Source organism: Capra hircus, chromosome 29 (assembly GCF_001704415.2).
Source record: "Capra hircus breed San Clemente chromosome 29, ASM170441v1, whole genome shotgun sequence".
NCBI lineage: Eukaryota > Metazoa > Chordata > Mammalia > Artiodactyla > Bovidae > Capra > Capra hircus.
In genome coordinates this window covers 28,318,892-28,346,517 of record NC_030836.1, presented here as the reverse complement: position 1 = coordinate 28,346,517, position 27,626 = coordinate 28,318,892, and the positions used below count along the sequence as shown (strand labels likewise).

The following is a 27,626-nucleotide window of genomic DNA, read 5'->3' as shown; positions in this document are numbered from 1 at the left end:
TTCAAGTAAATGCTTCTTCAAAACGAGTTGGTTTTTTTTAATGAATTAAAATTAGAAAGATTCCTCTAAATGAAAAAACATACCATTTCAAGAACATTAAGATATCAAGATTCTCAATTTTTTAAAATTACTGAACCTGTTTCTTAAAGGGAATATGTTTAAGTTTCCAAGTGGTAAAATTAAGTCAATTTCTTCAGAAGTCAAAATATACAACTAAAGAATGAAGTTCAAAATCTAACTCAAAGGACTTTAATGGTGGTCCAGTGGCTAAGTCTCCACGTTCCCAATGTAGGGGCCTGGGGTTGGATCCTTGGTCAGGAAACTAGATCACATAATGTCACTAAGAGTTCCAGTGCTATAAGTAAAGATCCTGAATGCTGCAACTAAGAAATGGCCCAGCAAAATATATATATATTTTAATCTAAGCCTATTTTTAGGATGATTCCTTAATATCAATTGATAGGGAAAGGCTGAACTACAAGTAAAACTCAGGATGGCAAAGTGGGGTGGGGTGGGGGAATTATAGTTATTATAGACCCAGAGATTATACATAAACATTCAGCATATCAGTTAATCCTTCTCCCTCCTGACTTACTGCACCAGAAGTTTTGAGTTGGTTGTTTCAGAAAAACGTTTTACAATCCCATCATTGTTTAAAATAATGCTATTTTTTAGCTTGCTTTGTAGGAGTTGACTTACATGGAAGAAAGTAGGGAAAACCACTAGACCATTCAGTAATGACCTAAATCAAATCTTTACAGTTATACAGTGGAAGTGACAAATAGATTCAAGGGATTAGGTCTGATAGACAGAGTGCCTGAAGAACTATGGATGGAGGTTCGTGACATTGTATGGGAGGTAAAGATCAAGACCATCCCCAAGAAAAAGATATGCAAAAAGACAAAATGGTTGTCTGAGGACACCTTACATATAGCTGTGAAAAGAAGAGAAGTGAAAAGCAAAGGAAAGATATACCTATCTGAATGCAGACTTCCAAAGAATAGCAAGGAGAGATAAGAAAGACTTCCTCGGTGATCAGTGCAAAGAAATAGAGGGAAAAAATAGAATGGGAAAGACTAGAGATCTCTTGAAGAAAATTAGAGATACAAAAGGAACACTTCATGCAAAGAAGGGCACAATAAAGGACAGAAATGGTACGGACCTAACAGAAGCAGAAGATATTAAGAGGTGGCAAGAATACACAGAAGAACTATACAAAAAAGATCTTCATGACCTAGATAACTGTGATGGTGTGATCACTTACCTAGAGCCAGACATACTAGAATGCTAAGTCAAGTGGGCCTTAGGAAGCATCACTAGAAACTAAGCTAGTGGAGGTGATGGAATTCCAGTTGAGCTGTTTCAAATCCTGAAAGATGATGCTGTGAAAGTGCTGTACTCAATATGCCAGCAAATTTGGAAAACTCAGCAGTGGCCACAGGACTGGAAAAGGTCAGTCTTCATTCCAATCCCAAAGAAAGGCAGTGCCAAAGAATGCTCAAACTACCACACAATTGCACTCATCTCACATGCTTGCAAAGTAACACTCAAAATTTTCCACACCAGACTTCACCAGTACATGAACCATCAACTTCCAGATATTCAAACTGGATTTAGAAAAGGCAGAGGAACCTGAGATCAAACTACCAATATCCACTCGATCATCAAAAAAGCAAGAGTTCCAGAAAAATATCTACTTCTGCTTTATTGACTATGCCAAAGCCTTTGACTGTGTGGATCACCACAAGCTGTGGAAAATTCTGAAAGAGATGGGAATACCAGACCACCTGGCCTGCCTCTTGAGAAATCTGTGTGCAGGTCAAGAAGCAACAGTCAAAACTGGACATGGAACAACAGACTGGTTCCAAATCGGGAAAGGAGTACATCAAGGCTCTATTTTGTCACCCTGTTTATTTAACTTCCGTGCAAAGTACATCATGAGAAATGCTAGGCTGGATGAAGCACAAGCTGGAATCAAGATTGCCGGAAGAAATATCAATAACCTCAGATATGCTGACGACAGCACCCTTATGGCAGAAAGCAAAGAACTAAAGAGCCTCTTGATGAAAATGAAAGAGGGGAGTGAGAAAGTTGGCTTAAGACTCAACATTCAGAAAACAAAGATCATGGCATCTGGTCTCAACACTTCATGGCAAATAGATGGGAAAACAATGGAAACAGTGAAAGACTTTATTTAGGGGGACTCCAAAATCACTGCAGATGGTGACTGCAGCCATGAAATTAAAGGATGCTTGCTCCTTGGAAGAAAAGCTATAAACAACCTAGACAGAATATTAAAAAGCAGAGACATTGCTTTGCAAACAAAGGTCCATCTAGTCAAAGCTATGGTTTTTCCAGTAGTCATGTATGGATGTAAGAGTTGCACCATAAAGAAAAGCTGAGTGCTGAAGAATTGATGCTTTTGAACTGTGGTGTTGGAGAAGAGTCTTGAGAGTCCCTTGGACTGCACAGAGATCGAACCAGTCAATCCTAAAGGAAATCAGTCCTGAATATTCATTGGAAGGACTGATGCTGAAGCTGAAATTCCAATACTTTGGCCACCTGATGCGAAGAATGGACTTCTTGGAAAAGATCCTGATGCTGGGCAAGACTGAAGGCAGAAGGGGACGACATGGGATGAGATGGTTGGATGGCGTCACTGACTCAATGCACATGAGTTTGAGCAAGCTGTGGGAGTTGGTGATGGACAGGGAAACCTGGCATGCTGCAGTGCATGGGGTCACAAAGTCGAACACGACTGAGTGACTGAACTGACTGTAGAAGTTGTCATTCCTGTGGGGCTTTTGGTTTTTCCTGAAGTGTCTACTTACCTCTTTTATGTTATTGATAAAAATAAACACATCTTCATCTAATCGGGAGCAGACCAATATGACATATCTGATTTCTTCTTAAAGACGTTCTCCCCAGAACCCACCTTTCCAGGTTTCATCCTAGCTATATTACCAAGATTTCTTCTCAGCACACTCTGATTCCAGTTTCACTTTGTTTGATTGGGCCTTTGTTTTAATTAGTCATCTATTTCTTGGACTTTTTCCCTTCGGTAGATTCTTCAAGTAACTTTTTCAGAAAAGTTGAATGGAAAGCAAACAATGCCTTTATTTTGTCCTTGATAATATCGTTAGTTTTAGAGTTATAAGAACACAATAGGGACTCACCAATCCTATACACACACAAGCACACATAAAAGCACACTTTCAGGGCATTACAATTTTATCTTCTGTTACTCAAAGTTGTTCTTGAGAAGTCTAATACCAGTATGAATCACAGTCTCTTGGAAGTAACCTATTTTTCTGATATTTTTCCTTAGAGATCCCATCTGGTTTTTGTTTTTTTCCTTCCATTTGGCAGTGGAAAGCATCTTATATGGAAACTACTGGGACTCCCCTGGTGGTGCAGTGGATAGGAATCCACCTGCCAATGTTGGGAACACAGGTGCAATCCCTGGTCTGCCCACATGCCTTGGGCAACTAAAGCGCAAGTGCTCTAGGGCCCTCAAATCACAACTAATGAGCCCTTGTCCACAAGTACTGAAGCATGTGCTCCTCAACAAGAGAAGCCACTGCAATGGGAAGCCCAAGCACCACAACAAAGAGTAGCCCCCACTCACCACAACTAGACAAAGTCCATGCAGCAATGAAGACCCAGGACCACCAAAAAATAATGCAAAAAAAAAAAAAAAACCCTGTAGATGAAACTATCTATATGAAAACTCCGATTGTAGACCCAGCACCACCCAAAGAAAATAATTAAAAAAGAGAAAACTCATCGAAACTATTTGAAAACTCCAATTGTCATCATCAGTCCAGAAAAATTTCCTGATTTTATTGTTTCCATGCTTCTGTTCCCATTTTTTGAAACAAATGTTGGATCTGATTCTTGGACATCTCCATGATTGTTAACTTTTTCCATGTCTTAGTCTTTTTGGTCTTTGTACTGAGAAATTTCCTCAAGTTTACGTTGTGGTTCTTTAATTTAGCCTCAGCATCATTTTTATAAGCCATCTCATTTTACTTCCACATTTTGTTAATTTCCAAGAACCTTCCCATTCTGTCCCCTCTTCACAACAATCTGTTCTTACTTATGGATGCAATAGTTTACCAAGTTTCCATGAAAGTAGTTATTAGAATTCAACTTTTATTTTTAGTATTACTTAAATTTCCTCCAGGGACTTCCCTGGTGGTCCAGTGGTTAAGAAACCACCTCACAATGCAGGGGATGGGAGTTCAATCCCTGGTTGTGATCTAAGATCCCTCATGCTGTGGGACAACTAAGACCACAGCAAAAGATCCCGCATGACGCAACAAAAACCCAGTGTAGCCAAATAAAAATACATTTTAAAAATAATTCCAGGTCCAAGTGGTGTTCCTGTGCCTCTTAGGAAAGTCCTCAGATGATGCTGATGTTAACCCCTGGTTAAGTACTACGTACTTATCTAAATGATCAAATGGTCACTACTTGTCTCATAGGTCTGAAGGTGCAACGAAACATTTAAACTTGAAATCAGAGAATGAGTCTGAGGATGGGAGGCTGAACACATGGGAGAAACTCTTATCTTACCCAAAGCTTCTCTGAATTCCAATGTATCCAGCTATGGGAAACAGTAGGTATTTGAACACAGAATTCTTAAGAAATTGATCATTTCTCAGTCTCCTACACGGTACTGTTAGATCCAAGAAGACAGCAATCATCTTTCTGGCTTACCCTTGAGTCCTCAGTGCCTTGCAAAGGCTGACAGGGAAGGCGCTCAGATGGTCAATACGTGAGTAATGTTATCTTTTAACGTGGTTCACTAACCCCTAACCATTAGTCACCCTCTTCTGAGTTTATCCCAGTTTGTCGCTTCTCTTAAATTTAATCTTGGTCCCTTACTATGTTCAGAGCAACGGACAAGTCAGTGCATGAAGTGAAGTGAAGTCACTCAGTCGTGTCCGACTCTTTGCGACCCCATAGACTGTAGCCTACCAGGCTCCTCTGTGCATGGGATTTTCCAGGCAATAGTACTGGAGTGGATTGCTATTTCCTTTTCCAGGGGATCTTCCCAACCCAGGGCTTGAACACGGGTCTCCCGCATTGAAGACAGACGCTTTACCGTCTGAGCCAACCTCAACTATAATCAGACCCTAATCAACGCCTCACATTAGCCATGGCTGGGGCCTCACTGGCTTTCTGTTTGGGGAAGTTCCCAGCAGTATCTGTGGTCTGGGGCCTGGGCTGCCTGGGAGTCTGAGGGGGCTCAGCCCTGGAAGAGAGAGGCCCAGGGGCCCGCCGGGCAGAGGGGACGTTAGACCTGAAAATACGCCCCCTCGGGGCTCTGGGAGGGCAAGGCCGAGGCAGGGTGACTGCCCTCTGAGTGGGGCTGGGGTCAGGGGCACCAGAAGAAGAGAGAGCGGGGCCTCTGTTCCAGCCTGCCCAACCCATGGGCGCTCACTCCACATCCCTCAGAGTGCAGACAGGAGGGGCGGCCCTGGGGGGTGAACAGGGTGCAGGAGACGGATCCCGGGGACAGTTAGGCATATGTTAGTACATATGTCCATTTAAACACTTCCAGCAGACTTGAACACACTCAGGTCTGAAGCTTTTACTTTTTAGAGTTGCTATAATGGACAGCTCGACTCTAGATACGATAAAAGGGTCGTGCTTGGAACCACACATACCTGTTCCTAAAGAGAGCTTCGTGCATGTGATTATTTAGATCCTCCCAGCTGCATGACTGGAAGTCAAGCTCTCATTTTTCGTCTGTAGTGATGTGCTCTCCCTTATTTTCAGTTATTATTAGTCCACCTTAAGCTGCCATTGTGAATTTGGCAAAAACAGAGCCTGCTCTCCCTTTGATCCCAATTTCCTAATCACTGCCCTCACTGCCCGTGTGCTAGTGAGAAGGCAAGAGCAATTTACACTGCTTCCGTGTACACCTCGCGAGATTAGGTTTATCTACAATAGACATTTGCTAACCTAGCTTTTGTATACGCCTGGTCTCTCAGCCACACTAACAAAACTTTACAGATCCCTCACTTCCAGTAACTTAAATCATTTTCTATAGCCGGGCATAGTGCTGGATAATATCACTTACCTCCATCTACTCAATTTCCCTCATCCTTCTAAGGCCAGCTTAGCAGACACAAATTTCAGACAGCAAAAATGTGACCTTTTAAAATTTCATTTTAAAACCTACAACAATTTATCTTAAATAAGGCAACCGCCGATCAGTTGCAAACTGATGAAACAAACTACACACTATTTTAAAACCTTCTGTATTCAAACTTGGTTCACATCTCCTGGCAACAATTTTTAAATCCTTATTTTTGTCTTGTACTTAGTAAAGGTTTCTGTTAACCAAATGTCTATTCTCTTCCCTCACGAGAATGTCCAATTCGTTGAAGTCTGAAAGGACCTCTCTTCTTCATGAATACAGAGGAGATGTACATATAGACTTTAAAACAACTCAATTCCAAATTCTTTCACTAGGTGCCAACACGATTATAACAGCATAACCCAAACTTCCTCAGGGAGTATTTTTCAGAACTAATTTTCAGAATTAATCAAGACAAAGTCTTGTGTTCCATGAATATGTTTCCTGAAGTGACAATTTATAAACTCGACGATTACACATATGTGAGAAACCAGCTCACACCTGTGACATCTTAACACTGCACAGGTGTTCTGACATCTGCCCCCTCCCTCCATATTTCGTCTCTTTGAAATGACAGGGAAAAAACCAACCAATCACAGGTTTAATGGGTTTAATAAGTTTACCCCTTCAGTTCCTATTTGCAGCACCCAATATTCCTTTGAAACACCAGACAGACCCAGCAGTGGCCAAGAGTCAAGATCAGACCTCCAGAGTTTAAAAGTTCAGGTTCTCTGAGCATTCTGTGTTGCAGTGGCACTTGTCCGAAATTGGTACCTCCCTATCTTTGGGGAGCTTTAAATGTACCAGTGAAAAAAGCTTTTTCCCCTGCAAGGGGAAGAAAGAAAGTCATTCCTCAAACCCAGCGGAGATCTGGCTGTGAGGTCTTTCTTCTGTCCCATGTCTTCAGGCTTGTGTTTTTGTTTTTTTTTTTGCAGTGGAGCAAGAGACCAAAATCTAACCTGAGTTACAAGAAACAAGACAGTGATGGCTATAAAGGGAGTGACCAGGAGCAGCGGAGCCTCCTGTCCCTCCCACATCCAATATATGTGCTTCACAGAAAAACAAAAAACAGGTCCACAAAACACAACAGCTAAAATTACAAAAATCCATTCATCCAAGGGTGGTGGGAGGCAGAAAGGGAAAATGGAAGGGAAATGGCACAGGGAGAAAGAGTATTCAAATCAGTCCAGGCACGGGGCTGGCAAATGCTAGAAAAGAGCTGCAGAAAAACCTGTGGTCCTTTCAGACTCACCAGTGTTTAAAATCCATACTGGTCGCAGGAAGATTCTGCCTTACATGCACCAGAGACAAAAATCTGGATTCCTCAGAGAGAAGGGAATGTGGGCAGGGCCCTTGGCAGGGTGGGCCCTGCCTTCCCTGGGAGGGGATGGAGGTGAACCAGGAGAAGAGCTGCCACAGCATCCTTCCGATCCCACCCGGCCCCTCCAGATGGCGGGTGACTGACTCAGCGGCCTGCAGCAGCCTTCAGTTTGGCAGGAGACGGGTGCGGTGAGGGTAATTTTTCTGCAGAAGTGGAGCTGCTCAGGGCTGACTGCAGGTAGACTGTCTTGTGGAAGAGTCTGTTGCTTAAGAAAACCACCAAGGAGAAGAGGCGCAACTGGAAAAGGCTGCAAGGTAAGAGAGACCCAACCTGTTAGACCGGCCAGTTGAGAAGAACTGTTTTAATCATTTGGCCACTTACTTAACTATTTTCAATTTAAAATGACACAGGGGAAAACAAGACCACTGAAATTTGATCAAGCGACTACAGATATTGGACATGCAGATTAAACAGGTAGCAACTACAGAAAGCGCTGGGATTGTCATTGTCAGGAGGGCAGTGGAATCAGGTTTGATCCCTGATCCAGGAGGATCCCACATGCCACGGAGCAACTAAGCGCATGAGCCTGTGATCTACAACCCACGATCCACAACACAAGAGAAGCCACCACAGTGAGAAGCCCGGGCACTGCAACTAGAGAGAAGCCCCTGCTCGCTGCAAACAGAAAAAAGCCCCTGCAGCAACAAAGACCCAGCACAGCCAAACCAAACACTTCCAGCTGTGGTCTGCAGATTAGTTCACTTTCAGGAGAGTTTCAAGAGAAAGTCAATTACGCTAAGATACACACTTAACATTAGTGGATAGCAAGAACACCTAAGGCCCTAAAGCAGACTGGAAATTTTTCTAATGCACATGTCCTCAGCGACTTAACCAAAACTGATCAAAAGACTGGGGTTTTCTTCTGAAGTGATCAAACTTCCAGAGTGCTAGTATTGCTAAAGATTCATTTTAAAAATACTGCTGTGTTGTCATTATCAATAAACTCACGTAGCCACATCACATGACCCAGTATTTTTAAAAAGGTGGCCATTCTTACAAAATGAGCTTAACTACAGGTATAAGCATCTTATTCAGTGAACTGTTACATTTTAAGAATATGTATAAATATGTATAATAGCATCAATTTTTGAAACAGAAATGCGCACATATGCATGGGGGAAATCTTGGGATACATCCCAGAAGTGCTACTCTCATAAAACTGTATATTAATATTTTCCTGCAATGTGAGGAAAATGATGTCACAAACCAGCAACTTTTCAGTTGTAGAATAAGCACCCTGCTGCTAAGTTGCTTCAGTTGTGTCCAACTCTGTGCGACCCCATAGACAGCAGCCCATCAGGCTCCCCCGTCCCTGAGATTCTCCAGGCAAGAAAACTAGAGTGGGTTGCCATTTCCTTCTCCAATAAGCACCCTATAGTGTGTTAATGACTGAAACTGTAATTGTCTTCAGGTTGTGCCCTAGTCTGTCAAGTTCTGCTAGGGAGAATTGTTAAATTGTTTCCTTAATAAACATTTTTCTCATTTGTAAAAAAAAAGAAAAAAAAAGGATCAGTTACACAGTTTTTTAAAAATTGTAAAAATGTCACATTCACATAACTGCAGTGTTAAGACCCCAGTATTTTAGACAGAAAATACCTGCTACATTTTAGCTAATAAGGCTAATACTTACTATGCTTTGCCAGGGGTCTTTGCTTCATTGGCGCTGATAATGAATAAAGGAAAGAGGATAGAGAAGAGGCAGCCACTGTTTGTGAGAGAAAAAAAAAAAAGAATTAGTCACCTTCAAAACAGCCATGACTTTGAAGATATTTGAAGCCCAAAGTTAGTTACCTCCGTGCTAAACAGCATGGCTTGATGGACCCTTAATCTATCAAACACGTTTAAAAATTTTTTTTTTAAAAAAAAAAGGATTTTTCTAAACACTGGCTATGTTTAACATTGTTCCAGGAAGCAACACAGAAGAAAGAATATGGGATATAGGATCATGCAGATAATATTTTAATGCTAGGAATTCCTTGGCAGTCCAATGGTTACGATTCCACGCTTCCACTGCAGAGGGCTAAGATCCTGCATTCTTCAAGGTGTGGCCCCCCACAAAAAGTAAAATGCTGCTAACTGACAGACATCTGTGACTATCTGTCAGGGAGAAAAATCCTACAGACCTCTAGACAGCCAAGTGAGAATGCAGAATGCCTAGCACAGAACCAAGTACAGACAAGGTGCTCCCTACACTGAGTTATTATTATTTTTTAAACTAGTTCAAGTCCTTGCAGTCCAATTACCTGACAATGTAGGAGGACTGCATTGCTGTGAGGAAAGCCAGGGGCAAACCAAATCCAAAGTAGTAAGGCCAATTCCTTTCTATGTTTGACAACCGCTGGTGCATTTCAATTCCTAAAACAAGGAGCCAACACAATTAGCCTGCATTACTTCCTTTTAGTCAAATGACTAAATATTGTTAACAATTTATTTGAGGTTTGAGTTTTAGGTTCAGATCTGCTATTTAGAATACAACTAAAGTATATTAGAATTGCCCAAATCCCATAAAGCTTCTATGCAAAGATTTTACAACTGAACATCACAATTTCAAAGCTGGCAGGCCAAGTGAATTCTGCATTCAATACCAGCAGCATCCTATGTCAGTATTAGTTTTAAACAAAGCAAGATATAGTCAAAAAATAAAAAGGCAGCCATCCTCTAGAAATCAATTAATCTCTTTCAACCATCCAAAACCAAATATGCCAAGGACTTTCCACATATCCCTGAAATGATCTGTACGCACCAGCATCAAATTAACTTCTCTGATTCAGAATAACTGGTGCTCATTCATGCCACCTTATGGCTCTGTCCGAGCTACATGACATTGAGCTCCACAGGGTAGTCCTACAGTGCTATACCCCCCAGCACCAAAGGGTTAGAAAAACCTCTAAGCCAAATGTAAGCCCCCTCTTGCCAAAAACACTGCTTCATTCCAACGATGGGTTTGCCAAGGGCCTCAGTTTTGAAGAATTTAATTAGTTTCCTTGGCAGCACCATTTCCAAAATGGGCCTCCAAGCTCTTGAGTTTCTTTGGACAGGCTTACCTTTATTGAACCAACGATATTCGAAGCAGTACAGTGAGTAGAGGAGAGACATATGCAGGAGGCTAACCAGCTGGCCAACAAGATGGATGGGAAAGAGACTCACAAACATCCCCTGAAGAACAAATATAGAAAAGTTTAATTCCAACGCTTCAGAGACCTAACGCATTCACCTGCCACTCTGGGTTATCGCTCTCGCTATCAACCCAGACAGCCGGAGAGCTGCTTCTCAAGTTTCTAAAATAGCAGGTGAGTGGAGAAGGCTCAGGGTGGCTGGGAAGAGCAGGCAAATTCATGTTGTTGTTGTTGTTTTAATCATTTTATGATATTGAAAGTCACTAGTTGTTTCTATGAAAAATGATTTAAAAATCATTACCTCCCATAAACAAATCTGCTCAGTATAAACGGGATACCCTGTTTTTGTGAAGCTCCCTCTAGTGGATCTTTGTTTAATCCGCCCATGTGCCCAGAAGGCCAGTCTCACCTGGAGAAGGAAGAGTGCCTGAAGCAAGAGGTTGAAGAGCATGTCAGCAATTATTTTGCTGACACTAGGAAACGGGTGAGGCTTCCTCCCGGACACCTCGAATGCCAGGTCAGCTATATCCTGTAAGAGAGAAAAGAGCTCACCAAAACGTGAATTCAGTTCAGTTCAGTCGCTCAGTTGTGTCCGACTCTGCGACCCCATGAACCGCAGCACGCCAGGCCTCCCTGTCCATCACCAACTCCCAGAGTCCACCCAAACTCATGTCCATCGAGTCGGTGATGCCATCCAACCATCTCATCCTCTGTCGTCCCCTTCTCCTCCTGCCCTCAATCCTTCCCAGCATCAGGGTCTTTTCAAATGAGTCAGCTCTTTGCATCAGGTGGCCAATGTATTGGAGTTTCAGCTTCAACATCAGTCCCTCCAATGAACATCCAGGACTGATCTCCTTTAGAATGGACTGGTTGGATCTCCTTGCAGTCCAAGGGACTCTCAAGAATCTTCTCCAACACCACAGTCCAAAAGCATCAATTCTTCAGCACTCAGCCTTCTTTATAGTCCAACTCTCACATCCATACATGACCACTGGAAAAACCATAGCCTTGACTTGACGGACCTTTGTTGGCAAAGTAATGTCTCTGCTTTTTAATATGCTGTCTAGGTTGGTCATAACTTTCCTTCCAAGGAGCAAGTGTCTTTTTATTTCATGGCTGCAATCACCATCTGCAGTGATTTTGGAGCCCAGAAAAATAAAGTTAGCCACTATGTCCACTGTTTCCCCATCTATTTGCCATGAATTAAATGGCCTGATTATCCATCCCCAAAGTGAAGGCCACTAATCTGCCATGAGAGCTGCCAAGGGAGAAAAGCCCCTGGACACCTGGCCACGAGACGCCCTTGTGAGCTGAGAGAATAATTTCATTTTACAAGAGCCAGAGCTCACCCACTGGCTGCCTCACCAAGAAAAGTTCAGGCTGTGGAGTCGGTCCCTACCTAGCTACTAAACTGACAGACTGAAATCTGCCACCTGGTGACCAATCATGCCGTCAGACCCAGACTCCATGCTGCCCTGGACCTACCTGAAACCAAATCGCGTTCACGACTTTGCTGAGCACAAAGAGGGGGAGCACCCAGAGAGCGCTGAAAATTGATGTGAGGAAGAACTCCAGCCACGACCAGACATCCCCGTGTAGCGATGGGTCACCTAGGACAGCGGGGAGGGCTTGTTAGTTTACCTGGAGAAAATGAAAGCCAGAAGACCAAAGGCACATCCCCTGATTTGTGACTGTTTCCCCTCCACACACCCCTTTGCTTCTTGCCAGCACGTCACGGTACTTGTTTCAGGTAGTCTTACTTTCTCATAGAAACACCACACTCTGGCCATGACTCCAATTCAGAGTGGCCACGGATACATGCTGCTCACTTGGTGGTGGCTGACAGGTCAGTGGCTAGTAGTCACTGGATGCAAGAATCCACCTGAGTTCATCTTCCAGCTTCGCCACTTACTAATGGTTTAACCTTGGCAACCAATTTGCATTTCCTCATCTACAAACTGGTATCCACAGCATTATCTACTCAAAGGGTTGCTGAGAGATCTGACTTAGAAGAATCTGCCTTGCAAAGCAGGGGACATGTGTTTGATCCCTGGTCACAGAACTAAGATCCCACATGCCTCAGGGCAAATAAGACCTGATGCAGTCAAACAAATAAATACATAAAAAACCTAAAGCTCCGGGTTCAAAGTAAGTGTTCAATAAACTGAGGGAGACAGGAAGAACCTCCCCCCTCTATCCTGGGCAGATAGCACAGAGCAACGGAGTTACTTACCAATAATCTGGGCCGTCACTGATTGAAGGACGGGAATAAACACTCGATAAAACAAGAGGAGGCTGAGCTGAAGGAAAGAAGCAACAAGGTAAGCATTAAAAGCCCTTCTTTAAAACAAGAACTTCAAGTTTCAGTGTACTTATTTTCCAGATGGAAGCGCCTTTTATAAATTAGGAGTCATGCAGTGGCATCAAAACCGGACTCATTGCTCTTTACCAGTTCTCCAGCTGAGAGATACACACCCGTCACTGCCTATGAAAACAGTGAAACTTTGGGGGGCTTAGGAGAACAAGTCAATCAGTATCATGCCAATACTAAGAACACAGTCATATTTTATTAATTAAAGCTAATGAACTGAATACCTAAAAACATTTGTGAAATGTTTAGATTAACAAGTTGAATTATACTGAATTTCAAGTTAAAAAAAAATTTTTAACTATTTGTTTTTCAAAGTACTCAAATTTCTCCTGGGGCTGTGTTGGTTCTCAGTCAACTGTAGGCAACTTTCTGGTGTGAGTTTCCATAGTAACCAATTTGAGGACACTGCTATGACCAGGTGAAGGGAGAGCCTTGCTCATGTCCATCTGTCCCTCCCCTTTGAGCCTCCATAGTCATCTGAACCAAAATGTTCAAACAATGTCATGAGAAATTGTTACCTATGACAATAAAACTTGTAAAGTCATTTAACAAAAAAGTGTATGTACAGGGCTGTCCCTGACATTTACATACAAGAATTCTGAGGGGACAAAAAATGACTGAAAGTGCACAGAATCCTAAGTGATGGCCTTAGGAATGCATTACTAGGTGAAAGCTACCTGTCTCAGTTTTAAGAAGACAGCTGAGAACCATGAACATTGCAACAACTGGAACAGAGATGCTTCTAAGGCACTTGGAATTTGAGGAAAAAGAACTTACCCAGAAAACTCCACCATTCCAAGCGCAGCACTGGAAAATTCTGCTAACAATGCGTGGTTCACTGGAAAAGACCACATGTGTTTAGCTTAACAAGTATATAGGCTATTTCCATATTGTCATTCAGTAGCTCTCCTTTTTATATATTTTCTTAGCACCTATTGTTCTTCCAATGTTCTCTCCTAATATCAATGAGAAAGGCTAAAAATATTTCAAGAGAAGCATTTTTCCTTAAAAACAAAACAAACAAACAAACTCCTTTATTTCCTAAGTCCAAGACTGGAGAAGATTAGAAGGGGATGTCTGAGGTTCTTTTATCAAAATCCACATAGGCGCTCCTAGAAGCATCCACTCAGCAAAAAAAAACATTTTATGGTTCTCTATTCACCATTCTTGGAGAAGGAAATGGCAACCCACTCCAGTGTTCTTGCCTAGGAAATCCCATGGACAGAGGAGCCAGGTGGGCTATAGCCCATGGGGTCGCAAAGAGAAGGACATAACTTAGCAACTAAAACAACAATGATATTCATCATTCTGGTTTCTTTGTGACACCACAATATTTTGAACAAGGATTACTGTTAGACCTCAGTTTAATTCAATGTGAGGGGAGTGGGGAAAAATCACCTGTAACTTTTATGGGGGAGAAAGTACAAAAGACAAATAAGGGGGTACTGAAACTCCACATCATTATGTAGTGTCTGAATTGTATGCTCAATTCGATCACTTCCTAAAGTGTCCCCCTACCCCCGACTGGAAGGGAGTTCAGATGCTCCCTGACCTCAGCCTCCACTCCTTACCTCTCCTGCTTCCTCTCTATGCTCTGGGCTCTCCTCTGAGCCAGGACACTGCTTGCCCTTCTTCGACGCTGCTCCTCTCTCTTTTGTTGAATTCGAGCATCTAGCTTTGAGATGGTACAAATTCCCCAGATGGAGTCTTTGATTCCCTGTAGACATGAGTATTTATTAAAGAGGGAAAATTATGGATCAGAAGACTTCCCAAAGTTAGATACAATGAAATAATAGTGTAAATCATTCTATTTAGTTTGCTACAAGGCTGAAGTGACCCTTGATATTCTTGTTTAGAAATCATTCCCAATTTACAGAAGAGTTGCAAGAATGGAGAACTTCCAAATATCCTTTCTCGAAATCACCAGTTGCTGTGCCACAGTTATTTATTATTACTATTTATACATATATATTCATTTTTGTCTAGATCATTTGAGTAGGGTGCTATATCATGTCCCTTTTACTTATAACTGTTCATTGTGTATTTCCTAAGAACAATGATACTCCTTAATACAAGATCAGTTCAGTAGCTCAGTCGTGTCCAACTCTTTGCAACCCCATGAACCGCAGCACGCCAGGCCTCCCTGTCTATCACCAACTCCCGGAATCCACCCAAACCCATGTCCATCGAGTCGGTGATGCCATCCAACCATCTCATTCTCTGTCGTCCCCTTCTCCTGCCCTCAATCTTTCCCAGCATCAGTCTTTTCCAATGAGTCCACACTCCAGTTTCCCCATTTGTCTCAGAAATGCCCTCTACAGCACTTTTACCCATCGCATACCAGACATCAGTTCAGAATCACATGTTGCACTTAGCTCTCCTATCTCTTTAGTCTCCTTCCATTAGAACAGCTCTATAGCTGTCTTCCTTTTTAAAGTATACACATAAGTTATTTTATGGGGTACCCTCAATTTAGGTTTGTGACCTCACGATTAGACCCCAGGTTACACATTTTTAGCAGGAGTTATCACCTAAGTGGGGCTTCCCAGGTGGCTCAGTGGTAAAGAATCCACATGCTAATACAAGAGACATGGGATTGAACCCGAGGTCAGGAAGATCCCCAGAGAAGGAAACGGCAACCCACTCAAGTATTCTTGCATGGGAAATCCCAGAGAGAGGAGTCTGGTGGACTATAGTCCATGAGGTCGCAAAAGAATTAGACACAGTGACTAAACAACAAGAGTCACCTAAGTGATGGGGTGCCTTTCCAGGTGTCATATCCGGAAGCATGTGATGTCTGTGTTGGCCCTTGCAGGTGACACTGATTTTACATAGTCAGAAGGTGTTATCCAACTCCATTGTATGGCTGCAAATTTTTCTCCTTGCAACTAGTAAAGAATCTGTGGGCAGACATTTCTAAGACCAGGCAAATATCCTGCTCATCAAGTCCTCTTTCCTAGATTTGCGCATCAATTAACAAGTCTTGATCAAACCAATCTTGAATAACACGGTTGCAAAATAGTGGTTTTCTAATCCCTCTAAGAGTTACCAATACTGTTAAGCCAAGTTATAGCCCTCCTTTATACTCTTCTAATATCAGCTGAATGCCTACAAGTATGATTTATAGCCTGTATCAAACCAGTGATACAAGGATAGATTAAACACTGGTCTCCAAAAAGGAGCAGGGCTGGACCAAGGTTGAAGGAAGACACAAAGAAATAATTACCATAAAAGTATGAAAAGCTATTGCTGATTAAGACAGAAACAGCATGGCAGTATAGCTGGAGGAGAGTGTCTTTAAACATGTATGGTGAGGGAGAGAATGAGTAAGTCTATAAGTCACTGATGGGGCCACTTGCCAATCACTGGAAGAGCCCCAATGGTAGAAAGGTTACTTTCATTACCACAAACATTAGACCTGCCTATTACCCAGTTCAAAGGACTACCCTCATTCATTGACCCACTTTCGTATTGAGCATCCTTAGTGAGCTAGACATCAGTCATATGGACGTGCTTAAGAAACTCATAACTCGGCAGGAAAAGTACATAAGTAAACAACAACAACAAAAATGTATAGTTTAGTAAGTGCCAGAACGGTTTTATATCCAAAGCAGAGAAGGAAGAACTAGGGCATTCAACATCATCAAGAAGCAGAAAAAGGTATTCTGGAAACAATGGTCAACCTCGATTTAAGAATGACATTTTCTCCTATTATGAGCAAAAACAAATTTTAGAGAACATTGTCAGAATACAGAGAAATGGACAAGTTTATGAACTACACACTGAAAGGAGCATACCTTGGCAAGGTTCACATGATCTTTTACCTATGAGTAATGTTTATTCTTATTTTGCTTTTTAACTTGAGTCTTCCACAAACAGTTTAAAATTTTAAGATCATTAACTTCAAGTGGCTTAAGGCCTAGCATGTGCCAGGATGATGACAGGATCCCCACCTCTGATACTTACAGTCTGTCTGGGGCAGACAAACACACAAAGTGCATGCTGTGTAACTGGTCCAGAGTTGACATTTTATCGCACAAGAACGGCAAGACAAGGATGTAAGGTCAAGGATTAAAAGAAGGTCACATTGCATGAATTCGCTTTGGCCCTTCTAAGATATTCCTTCAATTCCACCTCTTTTAATCAAAGGAAATAAACTTATAAACACTCCCACTCCCAGGCAGAACTGGTCTCTCTCCTGCCCTCAAGAATAAAGCACCAAGGGCTCCAACTAGGGCATTGGACCTTAGATATAACTATAACGGAATGTCATATGATAGATCATTCGGGTTACTGGATCCTAAACAGACCTTTATGGGTCTGTTGATTAGGGGGTCCTAAATGTCCCTTTAAGGGCATCCTAAATGTCTCTTTAAAGCATCATCATCTCCACCTTGTAGAACGGGAGAATAAGAGAGGTTCTATACTGTAGATCCAAACAAAGTAGGTTAGGTATTAGCATTACACCAATGTTCACTGCTTGGTTTTCAACAATATACTACAGTTACATGAGATGGCAATATTAGGAGAACCTGGTGAAGGATACAGTGGAGTTCTCTGTATGACCCTACAACTTCTCTGCAAGGCTAAAATTATTTCAAAATAAAGTTTAGGAAATTCCCTGGTGGTCCAGTGGTTAGGACTCCATGCTCTCAAGGTCAAGGGCCTGATTCAATTCCTAGTAGGGGAACTAAGGTCCCACAATTCATTTGGCACGGTCAAAAAAAATACAGTTAAAAAAAAAAAGAGACGGTCTGGGCCCAAGCTGAACAGGGTCCGCATACTAGCGACATTCACTAGACAGGGCTCCCAAGCTTCTGCGAGATGCAGGATAATTCCTCTCTCGAGTAGTATGGATTAGAGTGAAAACCTGTATGTGAAGAATCCAACAAATATAACAACACTACCTAACAGATTTTCTAGTCAGTTCCTGCAGCAGGAGGGTCAGAAGAAGATTGGACGTACTCACCCTGGCAAGATCCTGCAGAAAGGTTTTGACACTGTCAGCCATCTCTTTACCGCCCAAACTATCAACTACACAAAGGAGAGAGAAGTGTCCCCAGATTTCTCATCATGAAGGACCTGCAAACAGATGGAGTATAATCAAGGAAAAATATTTATCTTCAAGTTACTTCATGCACTTCTACATGACGACGTTCTCCACATACTTCTCTAATAGGAGTGCAGTAGCTTCTATCAGTTACATAGATACTAGCAAGTGAACTAAGTGAGATTATAGCTGGAACTGCTGAAACACCTGAAATCAACAATGTTTAAATCACTTACCCACCTTTCACTTTTATTCGGGGTAAATGTGCTCTTGGACCACTAGTCTCTTCTCTGGGCCGTGATGTCTCTAACTATTCCTCCTTCGTTGTTGTTCAGCTGCTAAGTTGTGACCAACTCTGTGACCCATGAACTGCAACACGCCAGACTTTCCTGTCTTTCACCATCTCCCAGAGTTTGCTCAAACTCATGTCCATTGAGTCGATGATGCCATCCAATCATCCCTGTCACCCTCTTCTCTTCCTGCCCTCTATCCTTCCCAGCACGAGGGTCTTTTCCAATGAGTCGTATCAGGTTACCATCCCTTCTGCACGTCCCAAGTATTTTTGAGATCCGAGATCATAACTGACAATTACACTTCCATGTCCTCTTAAGCAATATTTGTGCTTGATGTTACATGAATGCAAATACAAGAGCAAGAGGAAAGTTCTAACAAAAATTGTTAAATATGCACTTCACACACAGGGCCCTCCGGCAGAGCTAAGTTTGGATGATGATGTGAAATTTCCCACCAAGACCCTCAAATATGCCTTTCCTGTTTTCAAACCTTAAATATATACATACATATGTAAAATTTTAATAAGCATGCAAAAAATAATGAATTTTAAACTAGGCCAAAAAAAGGTTAAGTTCACATATACAAATATTCATTAACACACTATAACTTTCCCACTGCATTTTTTGAGTCCATCTATGTCTCTGCAAACAACTCAATTTTGCTCCTTTTTATGGCTGAGTAGTACTCCACTGTTGTACTTCCTCTGTTGATGGACATCTAGGTTGTTTACATGTCTTGGCTATTGTAAACAGTGCTCTAATGAACACAGGGTTGAGTGTGTTTTTTTGCGTGTGACTTTTTGAATTATGGTTTTCTCTGGGTTTCCACTGTATTTTTTAATTAGGTGAATGAAAAATCTAGCTTCATAATATAATAACTTGAAAGTTCACATGTATAAATATTCTTAAAATATTATGCTCCCATGTGTTTAAGGCGAACGAAGAACCCATTTTCAAAAATTTAATTAAGAACTTGGGATTCTAAAATTCTCAAATGTGACTTAATCACTCTGAGATATCCTCAGTTTAAGAGAGAGTGCATAATGACAATATCACAGGCAGCTTCTATAAACCTCGAATTTCAAAACATAAGCACCCTTTGCTTAATGACCACTTCATCAAACTATACCTTACTGACCCAACTGGACTACTGCCACCTAGAACAGGAAGAGCAGGGAATACAGCAGTAGGAAGGCAACTTGCACAACACTGTATGTACCATCTGCTCCTTGGGTCAAATCCTACACAGATACACTCAGAGGCAGGTGAATAGTTAACGCTCGATACATAAGACATTGGTTGCTAAAGACTATCATGGATTCACTCTTAATCGTCTACTTCCTCATCAATGAATTAAGGGTATTAAATTTCTTCCTAGGTTTCAAGTATACAGTGTAATAACATGAAAATAAAACCTTAACTTCTAATATAAACATAATCCCACTACAGAATAAGCCAGTTTGGGAGTTTAAGGAAATGGATTACTTAGTCTGGGTTTCTTACAAGGCGCTGACATAACTTGAAGTGTGCTGGTCCTAATTCAAGGGCAAGAGCTCTATTATCTGAACCATGGCCATTAACACCTGGCTCCTGGGCTTCTCTTGTGGCTCCGCTGGTAAAGAATCCGCCTGCAACGCGGGAGACCTGGGTTCCATCCCTGGCTTGGGAAGATCCCCTGGAGAAGGGAAAGGCTACCCACTCCAGTATTCTGGCCTGGAGAATTCCATGGACTATACAGTCCATGGGGTAGCAAAGAGTCAGGCACGACTGAGCGACTTTCACTCTGCAGACAACAAGTCGCGAGTTACCTACTGACCAACAGGGGCTTCTGAGGACAAGTCACTTCAATGTTACACAGAGACCCTAGCAGCCGTGCTACAGAAATAGGTGAATTATCCGGTTTGACAAAAAAGGTCAAACATGCAGAAAAGCAACCTGCCACAACTGGAGACCAGAGGCTGAATAATAATACGGAGGAAATCCTCGAACTGAGGTGCAAGTGAATGAGATACATCCAGTTCACAGGATTTCACAAATGGAGGAACTGAGTCTCTGAAGTTAAATGGCTTGCCCAAGATTACAGCATGCGAAAGGCTACAGAGAACTTCAAAACCCCGGTATTTCAACCCTCAGTCGAGACTGCCTACTCAAGCTTTGCGATGAGGAATTTTGTTTAACCAGACTTAAAAAGCATCACTAAGAACAAAGCTAGTGGAGGTGATGGAATTCCAGTTGACCTATTTCAAACCCTGAAAGATGATGCTGTGAAAGTGCTGCACTCAACATGCCAGCACATTTGGAAAACTCAGCAGTGGCCACAGGACTGGAAAAGGTCAGTTTTCATTCCAATCCCAAAGAAAGGCAATGCCAAAGAATGCTCAAACTAACACACAATTGCACTCATCTCACATGCTAGTAACGCTCAAAATTCTCCAAGCCAGGCTTCAGCAATACGTGAACTGTGAACTCCCTGATGTTCAAGCTGGTTTTAGAAAAGGCAGAGGAACCAGAGATCAAATTGCCAACATCCACTGGATCATGGAAAAAGCAAGAGAGTTCCAGAAAAATATCTATTTCTGCTTTATTGCCTATGCCAAAGCCTTTGACTGTGTGGATCACAAGAAACTGTGGAAAATTCTGAAAGAGATGCGAATACCAGACCACCTAACCTGCCTCTTGAGAAATCTGTATGCAGGTCATGAAGCAATAGAACTGGACATGGAACAACAGACTGGTTCCAAATAGGAAAAGGAGTACGTCAAAGCTGTATATTGTCACCCTGCTTACTTAACTTATATGCAGAGTACATCATGAGAAACGCTGGACTGGAAGAAGCACAAGCTGGAATCAAGATTGCCTGGAGAAATATCAATAACCTCAAATATGCAGATGACACCACCCTGATGGCAGAAAGTGAAGAGGAGCTAAAAAGCCTCTTGATGAAAGTGAAAGAGGAGAATGAAAAAGTTGGCTTAAAGCTCAACATTCAGAAAACAGAGATCATGGCATCTGGTCCCATCACTTCATGGGAAATAGATGGGGAAACAGTGGAAACAGTGTCAGACTTTATTTTTTGGGGCTCCAAAATCATTGCAGATGGTGACTGCAGCCATGAAATTAAAAGATGCTTACTCCTTGGAAGAAAAGTGATGACCAAACTAGATAGCATATTCAAAAGCAGAGACATTACTTTGCCAACAAAGGTCCATCTAGTCAAGGCTATGGTTTTTCCTGTGGTCATGTATGGATGTGAGAGTTGGACTGTGAAGAAGGCTGAGCGCCGAAGAATTGATGCTTTTGAACTGTGGTATTGGAGAAGACTCTTGAGAGTCCCTTGGACTGCAAGGAGATACAACCAGTCCATTCTGAAGGAGATCAGCCCTGGGATTTCTTTGGAAGAAATGATGCTAAAGCTGAAACTCCAGTACTTTGGCCACCTCATGCGAAGAGTTGACTCATTGGAAAACACTCTGATGCTGGAAGGGATTGGGGACAGGAGGAGAAGGGGACAACAGGGGATGAGATGGCTGGATGGCATCACTGACTCGATGGAACTGAGTCTGAGTGAACTCCGGGAGTTGGTGACGGACAGGGAGGCCTGGCGTGCTGCGACTCATGGGGTCACAAAGAGTCGGACACGACTGAGCCACTGAACTGAACAGAGCATCCCACGGACAAAATGTTTCTTACGCCTGTAAACACAGCTGGTCATTAAATTCCTAAGCAGTCATGAGAAGTGACCGAGTATTTACTGAGGCACAATCCTGTACTTTCATTTCTAAGTCACTAAACCCAAGTCCGGAAGGCAGGTGGCTGTCACACCCCACTCCAGGTGCGCTAAAGGTAAGCATCCTCTCTTCTCACCGGGCTCCGCGGACGGTCGGAACCCACAGGTCCCTTCGGACCCGTCTCCCCGCAGCTCCTGGGCAAACTCCAGTGGAGGCTGGTCTCTCTCGGCAACCAGAGCCGTGCACGAGGCGCGGGGCAAGCTCACCTCCCGTCACACGGTGAACTAAACCGAGCCGCGCCGCACCTGGGCAGAGGTCCGCCCGCGGCTGCCGGCTGCGTCCCCCGCCCCAGCCCTGCCTCGCCTCCGAGGCACTTTCCGTTTCGGGATACCCGCCCGCAGCCTCCGCCCGCACCTCCCAACCCCGCGCTCGGGCCCTGCTGCCCTCCCACGCCCTCGCCGCCCCAGCCGCCGGGGTCCACCCGGCGAGCGGGCTGCGCGGCGCCAGGGCCCGGCTCCGCCGAGCTGCACCTACCCGGCAGCTTCGCCGCCGCGGCTCCGGCTCCGGCTCCAGCCGGGTCCCTCGCCCACCGCGGGCCCGCTCGTCTCCTCCGAGCCCCTCCGCACCGGGTCGCACGCTCCCGCCCGGGCACTGCCAGGGCCGGGGCGGCTGCGCCCGCACTGGGCATGCCCGGGCCGCACGGGGCCGCTGGGAAGTCGGGCGGGCGCCGAGTTCAGCGGCCCAGGAGGAGGGGGCGGGGCCACGGCGGAGGAGGGGCGGGGCTACGTGCGGACGCAGCCTGGAAATGCCGGCGGTGCGCCAAGCCGGTTCTGGGCGCCTGCTCTGTACGCGCTGCTTTCCGGGACGCTGTTCCTCCACCGCCGCCCGGTTGCCCCCCTTCCCGATCCAGTATCTATTAACAGTTCTTTGCTCTCTCTTTTTTACTTCTCCGAGGTTGCCTGTCTTTCTATTATAAAGCCTAAAAACGGAACAATAAGATTCAGAAGTCATCTTGATCTACTTGGTTGGGAGATTTTCTATAACCAAAGAGAACTAAGGAATGCTGGGTTTAAATCAAGCTCATTCACCTGTTAAGAATAAAATGACTATGAATGGGTCAGTGGGCCTTCCCTGGTGGTCCAGTGGCGGAAGCTCCCGAGCTCCCAACGCAGTGGACACGGGTTCGATCCCTGGTCAGGGAACTAGATCTCACATGGCCGCAACTAAAATCTGGAGCAGCCAAATAAATAAATATTTTTAAAAAGAAGAAGAAGAATAGGTCAAGCTGCCATGCAATGTAGCTGCATTTGACTTTGTCTTCTGGCAGCACAGTGTTGGCTGAGATGAAAAACGGCCAAGTAAATAGAAATGAAACTGTTTTCACCTCTGAGGCCGCCAGTCTGTCTACCCCAGGGCGTCGAACCATCAAGCCTGACCTATAACCTTTTTCTGCCCTATTCCCAACCTCCTATATCTCTCACTCCACATTTTTTCTCTTCTTTCCATTTCTCTTTTCCTTCACCTCTAGGTATGCTTAGAGCTGCTCGGGCCACCAATAGAATCAGAATTTTACAACTAGAAGCTATTTAGTATAACCTTACATAGTGTAAGCCCAGGTGTCTTCTGTCTTACTCAAGGTCAGTGACAAAACAAATACCCAGACCTCTTGACTCTCCTTGAGTTAGTTATTGACCTCTTCTTCCCTGACCAACTTCCAGCCCCATTCCAGAATAGACGAGACCCCTACCCTGAGCCTGTGGAAACTACCAGGAAGACTGTCCCAAAGTAGAAACTAACAAGATGGAAGAAGAAAACTAAGCGTTGAGAACAGCACAAGCCTCTGAAATAAAGGGCCAACCTGGAATTTATATATGTAAACCCCTTGGGAAGGGAACTATTTTCTTATTTGTTTTTGCCTTGGTAATAATTTCATTTTCACTGAGAATAGATCTATGAATATCCAGTCAAGTTTCCTTTTCTTATAAATCCATTGCTTGATTTTTTTCACGATTAAAGAGAATGGGAAGGTGGAGCAGGAAGAGGTCTCATCTCACTTGCCTTCCCTCTCAGGATGCCTGTTCCGTGTTGCCTGATAAATTGTTTCATGGATGTTGTCTGTTTTACTTAATGCATTTATTTATTTATTTATTTTTTTGCTACACCTCACAGCTTGCAGGATCTGAGTCACCCAACCAGAGAGTGAACCTGCACCCCTTGCACTGGACCACCAGGGAAGCCCCTGTGTTGTCTGTTTTCGTATTGCTTCATATGGAAAGTGAATTCAGGTCCTGTTACTGCATTGTGCCCAGGAAAGGAATTCCCCTTCCTACTTGATTGGAGTCATAATTACTCTGCAGGGCTTCATAGGTGGCGCTAGTGGTAACGAACCCTCCTGCCAATGCACGAGATATAAGAGACTCGGGTTCAATCCCTGGGTTGGGAAGATGCCCTGGAAAAGGGAATGGCAACCCACTCCAGTATTCTTGCCTGGAGAATTCCATGCACAGAGAAGCCTAGCGGGCTAAGGTCCATGGGGTTGCAAAAGAGTCAGACATGACTGAGCAAGTAACACTTAAAGTCATCACAAAGTGGAGACATTCCTAAACTTCCTTTTTGTCACAAGAGTAAATATCTTCAACTCTTTGCTATAAGGAACTACATAGAAATGATTTTTATTTCTTTTGGAACTTAATTTTGATAAAAAATATAACCAGGTCATCTGCTGAGTCTTAGCTATCTTGTTATAGAGAGATTTAAGTGGTTTAATGATAAACTGATTATTGTAATTATTACAGTAGCAGTGATTCCTCCAAGCTCCAGCCTTTCTCAAAAGTGTGAATTTAACTGCTTTATATAAAATGGATAACTAATAAGGACCTACTGTAGAGGATAGGAAACTCTGCTCAATGTTCTGTGGCACCCTATATGGAAGGGGAGCTCGGGGGAGAACCAGTGCATGTGTATGTATGGCTGAGTTGCTCTGCCATGCACCTGAAACTTGTCATGGCCCAGTTGCAGGTTGGAAAAGAATTTCCAGCCATGAGGCAGAGTGAAAGAAGAATAAAGTTTATTAGAGTGGTGAGGGGAGAGTCGCTGCCAGCATAGGGGGCCAGCTTCCTGATAGTCAGAGAGAACTGATGTTGAACAGGGGTCCTTGATTCATTTTTATACCCAGGGTGTAAGGAGCGGGATAAGAGTCTTGGATGAGGCAGTTATATGGGAGGGAGGGCGGAGAGAAAGACAAATACCTCCTCCCTATATGGGGAAGGAGAGGAGACAGGTTATGCTGGTCAAGAGGACCTGAAATTCATTAAGAGTTACAATATTAGGGATGGGAAGGAAGGATAATAAAGGTCTGGTTTTTCCATTCCTGCATTCTTGGTTTTATCTGCTCTTTCCTCCTTCAGTTCAGATCGTTGCTCAGTCATGTCCGGCTCTTTGCGACCCCATGGACTGCAACACGCCAGGCCTCCCTATCCATCACCAACTCCCAGGAATTTACTAAAACTCATGTCCATTGAGTTGGTGATGTCATCCAACCATCTCATCCTCTGTCGCCCCCTTCTCCTCCCGCCTTCGATCTTGCCCAGCATCAGGGTCTTTCCAGTGAGTCAATTCTTTGCATCAGCTGGCCAAAGTATTTGAGTTTCAGTTTCAGCATCAGTCCTTCCAATGAATATTCAAGGCTGATTTCCTTTAGGATGGACTGGTTGGATATCCTTGCAGTCCAAGGGACTCAAGATTCTTCTCCGACACCACAATTCAAAAACATCAATTCTTCGGTGCTCAGCTTTGTTTATAGTCCAACTCTCACATCCATACATGACTATTGGAAAAACCACAGCTTTGACTAGATGGACCTATGTTCGCTAAGTAATGTCTCTGCTTTTTAATATGCTGTCTAAGTTGGTCATAACTTTTCTTCCAAAGAGCAAGCGTCTTTTAATTTCACGGCTGCAGTCACCATCTGCAGTGATTTTGGAGCCCAAAAAAATAAAGTCTGACACTGTTTCCACTGTTTCCCCATCTATTTGCCATGAAGTGATGGGACTAGATGCCATGATCTCTGTTTTCTGAATGTTGAGTTTTAAGCCAATTTTTTCACTCTCCTCTTTCACTTTCATCAAGAGGCTCTTTAGTTCCTCTTAGCTTTCTGCCATAATGGTGGTGTAATCTGCATATCTGAGGTTATTGATATTTCTCCCTGCAATCTTGGTTCCAGCTTGTGTTTCATCCAGCCCATCGTTTCTCATGATGTACTCTGCATATAAGTTAAATAAGCAGGGTGACAATATACAGCCTTGATGTACACCTTTCCTGATTTGGAACCAGTCTGTTGTTCCATGTCCAGTTCTAACTGTTGCTTCTTGACCTGCATACAGATTTCTCAAGAGGCAGGTCAGGTGATTTGGTATTCCCATCTCTTGAAGAATCTTCCACAGTTTGTTGTGATCCACACAGTCAAAGGCTTTGGCATAGTCAATAAAGCAGAAGCAGATGTTTTTCTGGAACTCTTCCTTTTTCCATGATCCAGTGGATGTTGGCAATTTGATCTCTGGTCCCTTTGCCTTTTCAAAATCCAGCTTGAACGTCTGGAAGTTCTCGGTTCACGTATTGCTGAAGCCTGGCTTGGAGAATTTTGAGCATTACTTTGCTAGTGTTTGAGATGAGTGCAACTGTGTAGTAGTTTGAACATTCTTTGGCATTGCCTTTCTTTGGGATTAGAATGAAAACTGACCTTTTCCAGTCCTGTGGCCACTGTTGAGTTTTCCAAATTTGCTGGCATATTGAGTGCAGCACTTTCACAGCATCATCTTTCAGGATTTGAAACAGCTCAACTGGAATTCCATCACCTCCACTGGTTTTCTTCCTAGTAATGCTTCCTAAGGCCCACTTTGAATTCTAGAATGTCTGACTCTGGGTGAGTGATCACACCATTGTGATTATCTGGGTCATGAAGATCTTTTGTGTATAGTTCTTCTGTGTGTTCTTTCCACCTCTTCTTAACATCTTCTGCTTTTGTTAAGTCCATACTATTTCTGTCGTTTATTGTGCCCTTCTTTGCATGAAATATTCCCCTGGTATCTCTAATTTTCTTGAAGAGACCTCTAGTCTTTCCCATTCTATTGTTTTCCTCTATTTCTTTGCATTGATCACTGAGGAAGGCTTTCTTATCTCTCTTTGCTATTCTTTGGAACTCTGCATTCAAATGGGTATATCTTTCCTTTTCTCCTTTGCCTTTTACTTTTCTTCTTTTCATAGCTTTTTGTAAGGCCTCCTCAGACAACCATTTTGCCTTTTCGCATTTCTTTTTCTTGGGGATGGTCTTGATCCCTGACTCCTCTACAGTGTCACAAACCTCTATCCATAGTTCTTCAGGCACTCTGTCTATCAGATCTAATCCCTTGAATCTATTTCTCACTTCCACTGTATAACTGTAAGGATTTGATTTAGGTCGTACCTGCATTGGAAAGGGCTTTCCTGGTGGTGCAGAGGTTAAAGCGTTTGCCTGCAATTTGAAAGACCTGGGTTTGAT

The 27,626-nt window shown here is 43.2% G+C and overlaps 1 protein-coding gene across 1 annotated transcript; it reads right to left on the bottom strand.

Annotated features, from left to right (window-relative positions):
• EI24 (EI24, autophagy associated transmembrane protein) lies at nucleotides 6,745–22,804 on the bottom strand. The gene is made up of 11 exons (XM_018043482.1): nucleotides 22,625–22,804; nucleotides 17,989–18,101; nucleotides 14,591–14,736; nucleotides 13,797–13,857; nucleotides 12,882–12,948; nucleotides 12,134–12,258; nucleotides 11,058–11,177; nucleotides 10,577–10,688; nucleotides 9,776–9,887; nucleotides 9,163–9,237; nucleotides 6,745–7,779 (listed from the first exon to the last, which is right to left on the bottom strand). The coding sequence occupies exons 2-11, from the start codon at nucleotides 18,028–18,030 to the stop codon at nucleotides 7,617–7,619; spliced, it is 1,023 nt and encodes a 340-aa protein (XP_017898971.1). The 5' UTR covers nucleotides 18,031–18,101; nucleotides 22,625–22,804; the 3' UTR covers nucleotides 6,745–7,616.

Bases quoted from the DNA above. Each gene is read 5' to 3' on its own strand.
- EI24 (XM_018043482.1), bottom strand. From the start codon at position 18,030: ATGGCTGACAGTGTCAAAACCTTTCTGCAGGATCTTGCCAGG. The intron at 11,178-12,133 runs GTAGGTCCAGGG...TCTCTCTTACAG, and splicing joins TGAACGCGATTTGGTTTCAG to GATATAGCTGACCTGGCATT. The intron at 10,689-11,057 runs GTGAGACTGGCC...TTTGTTCTTCAG, and splicing joins AGGCACTCTTCCTTCTCCAG to GGGATGTTTGTGAGTCTCTT.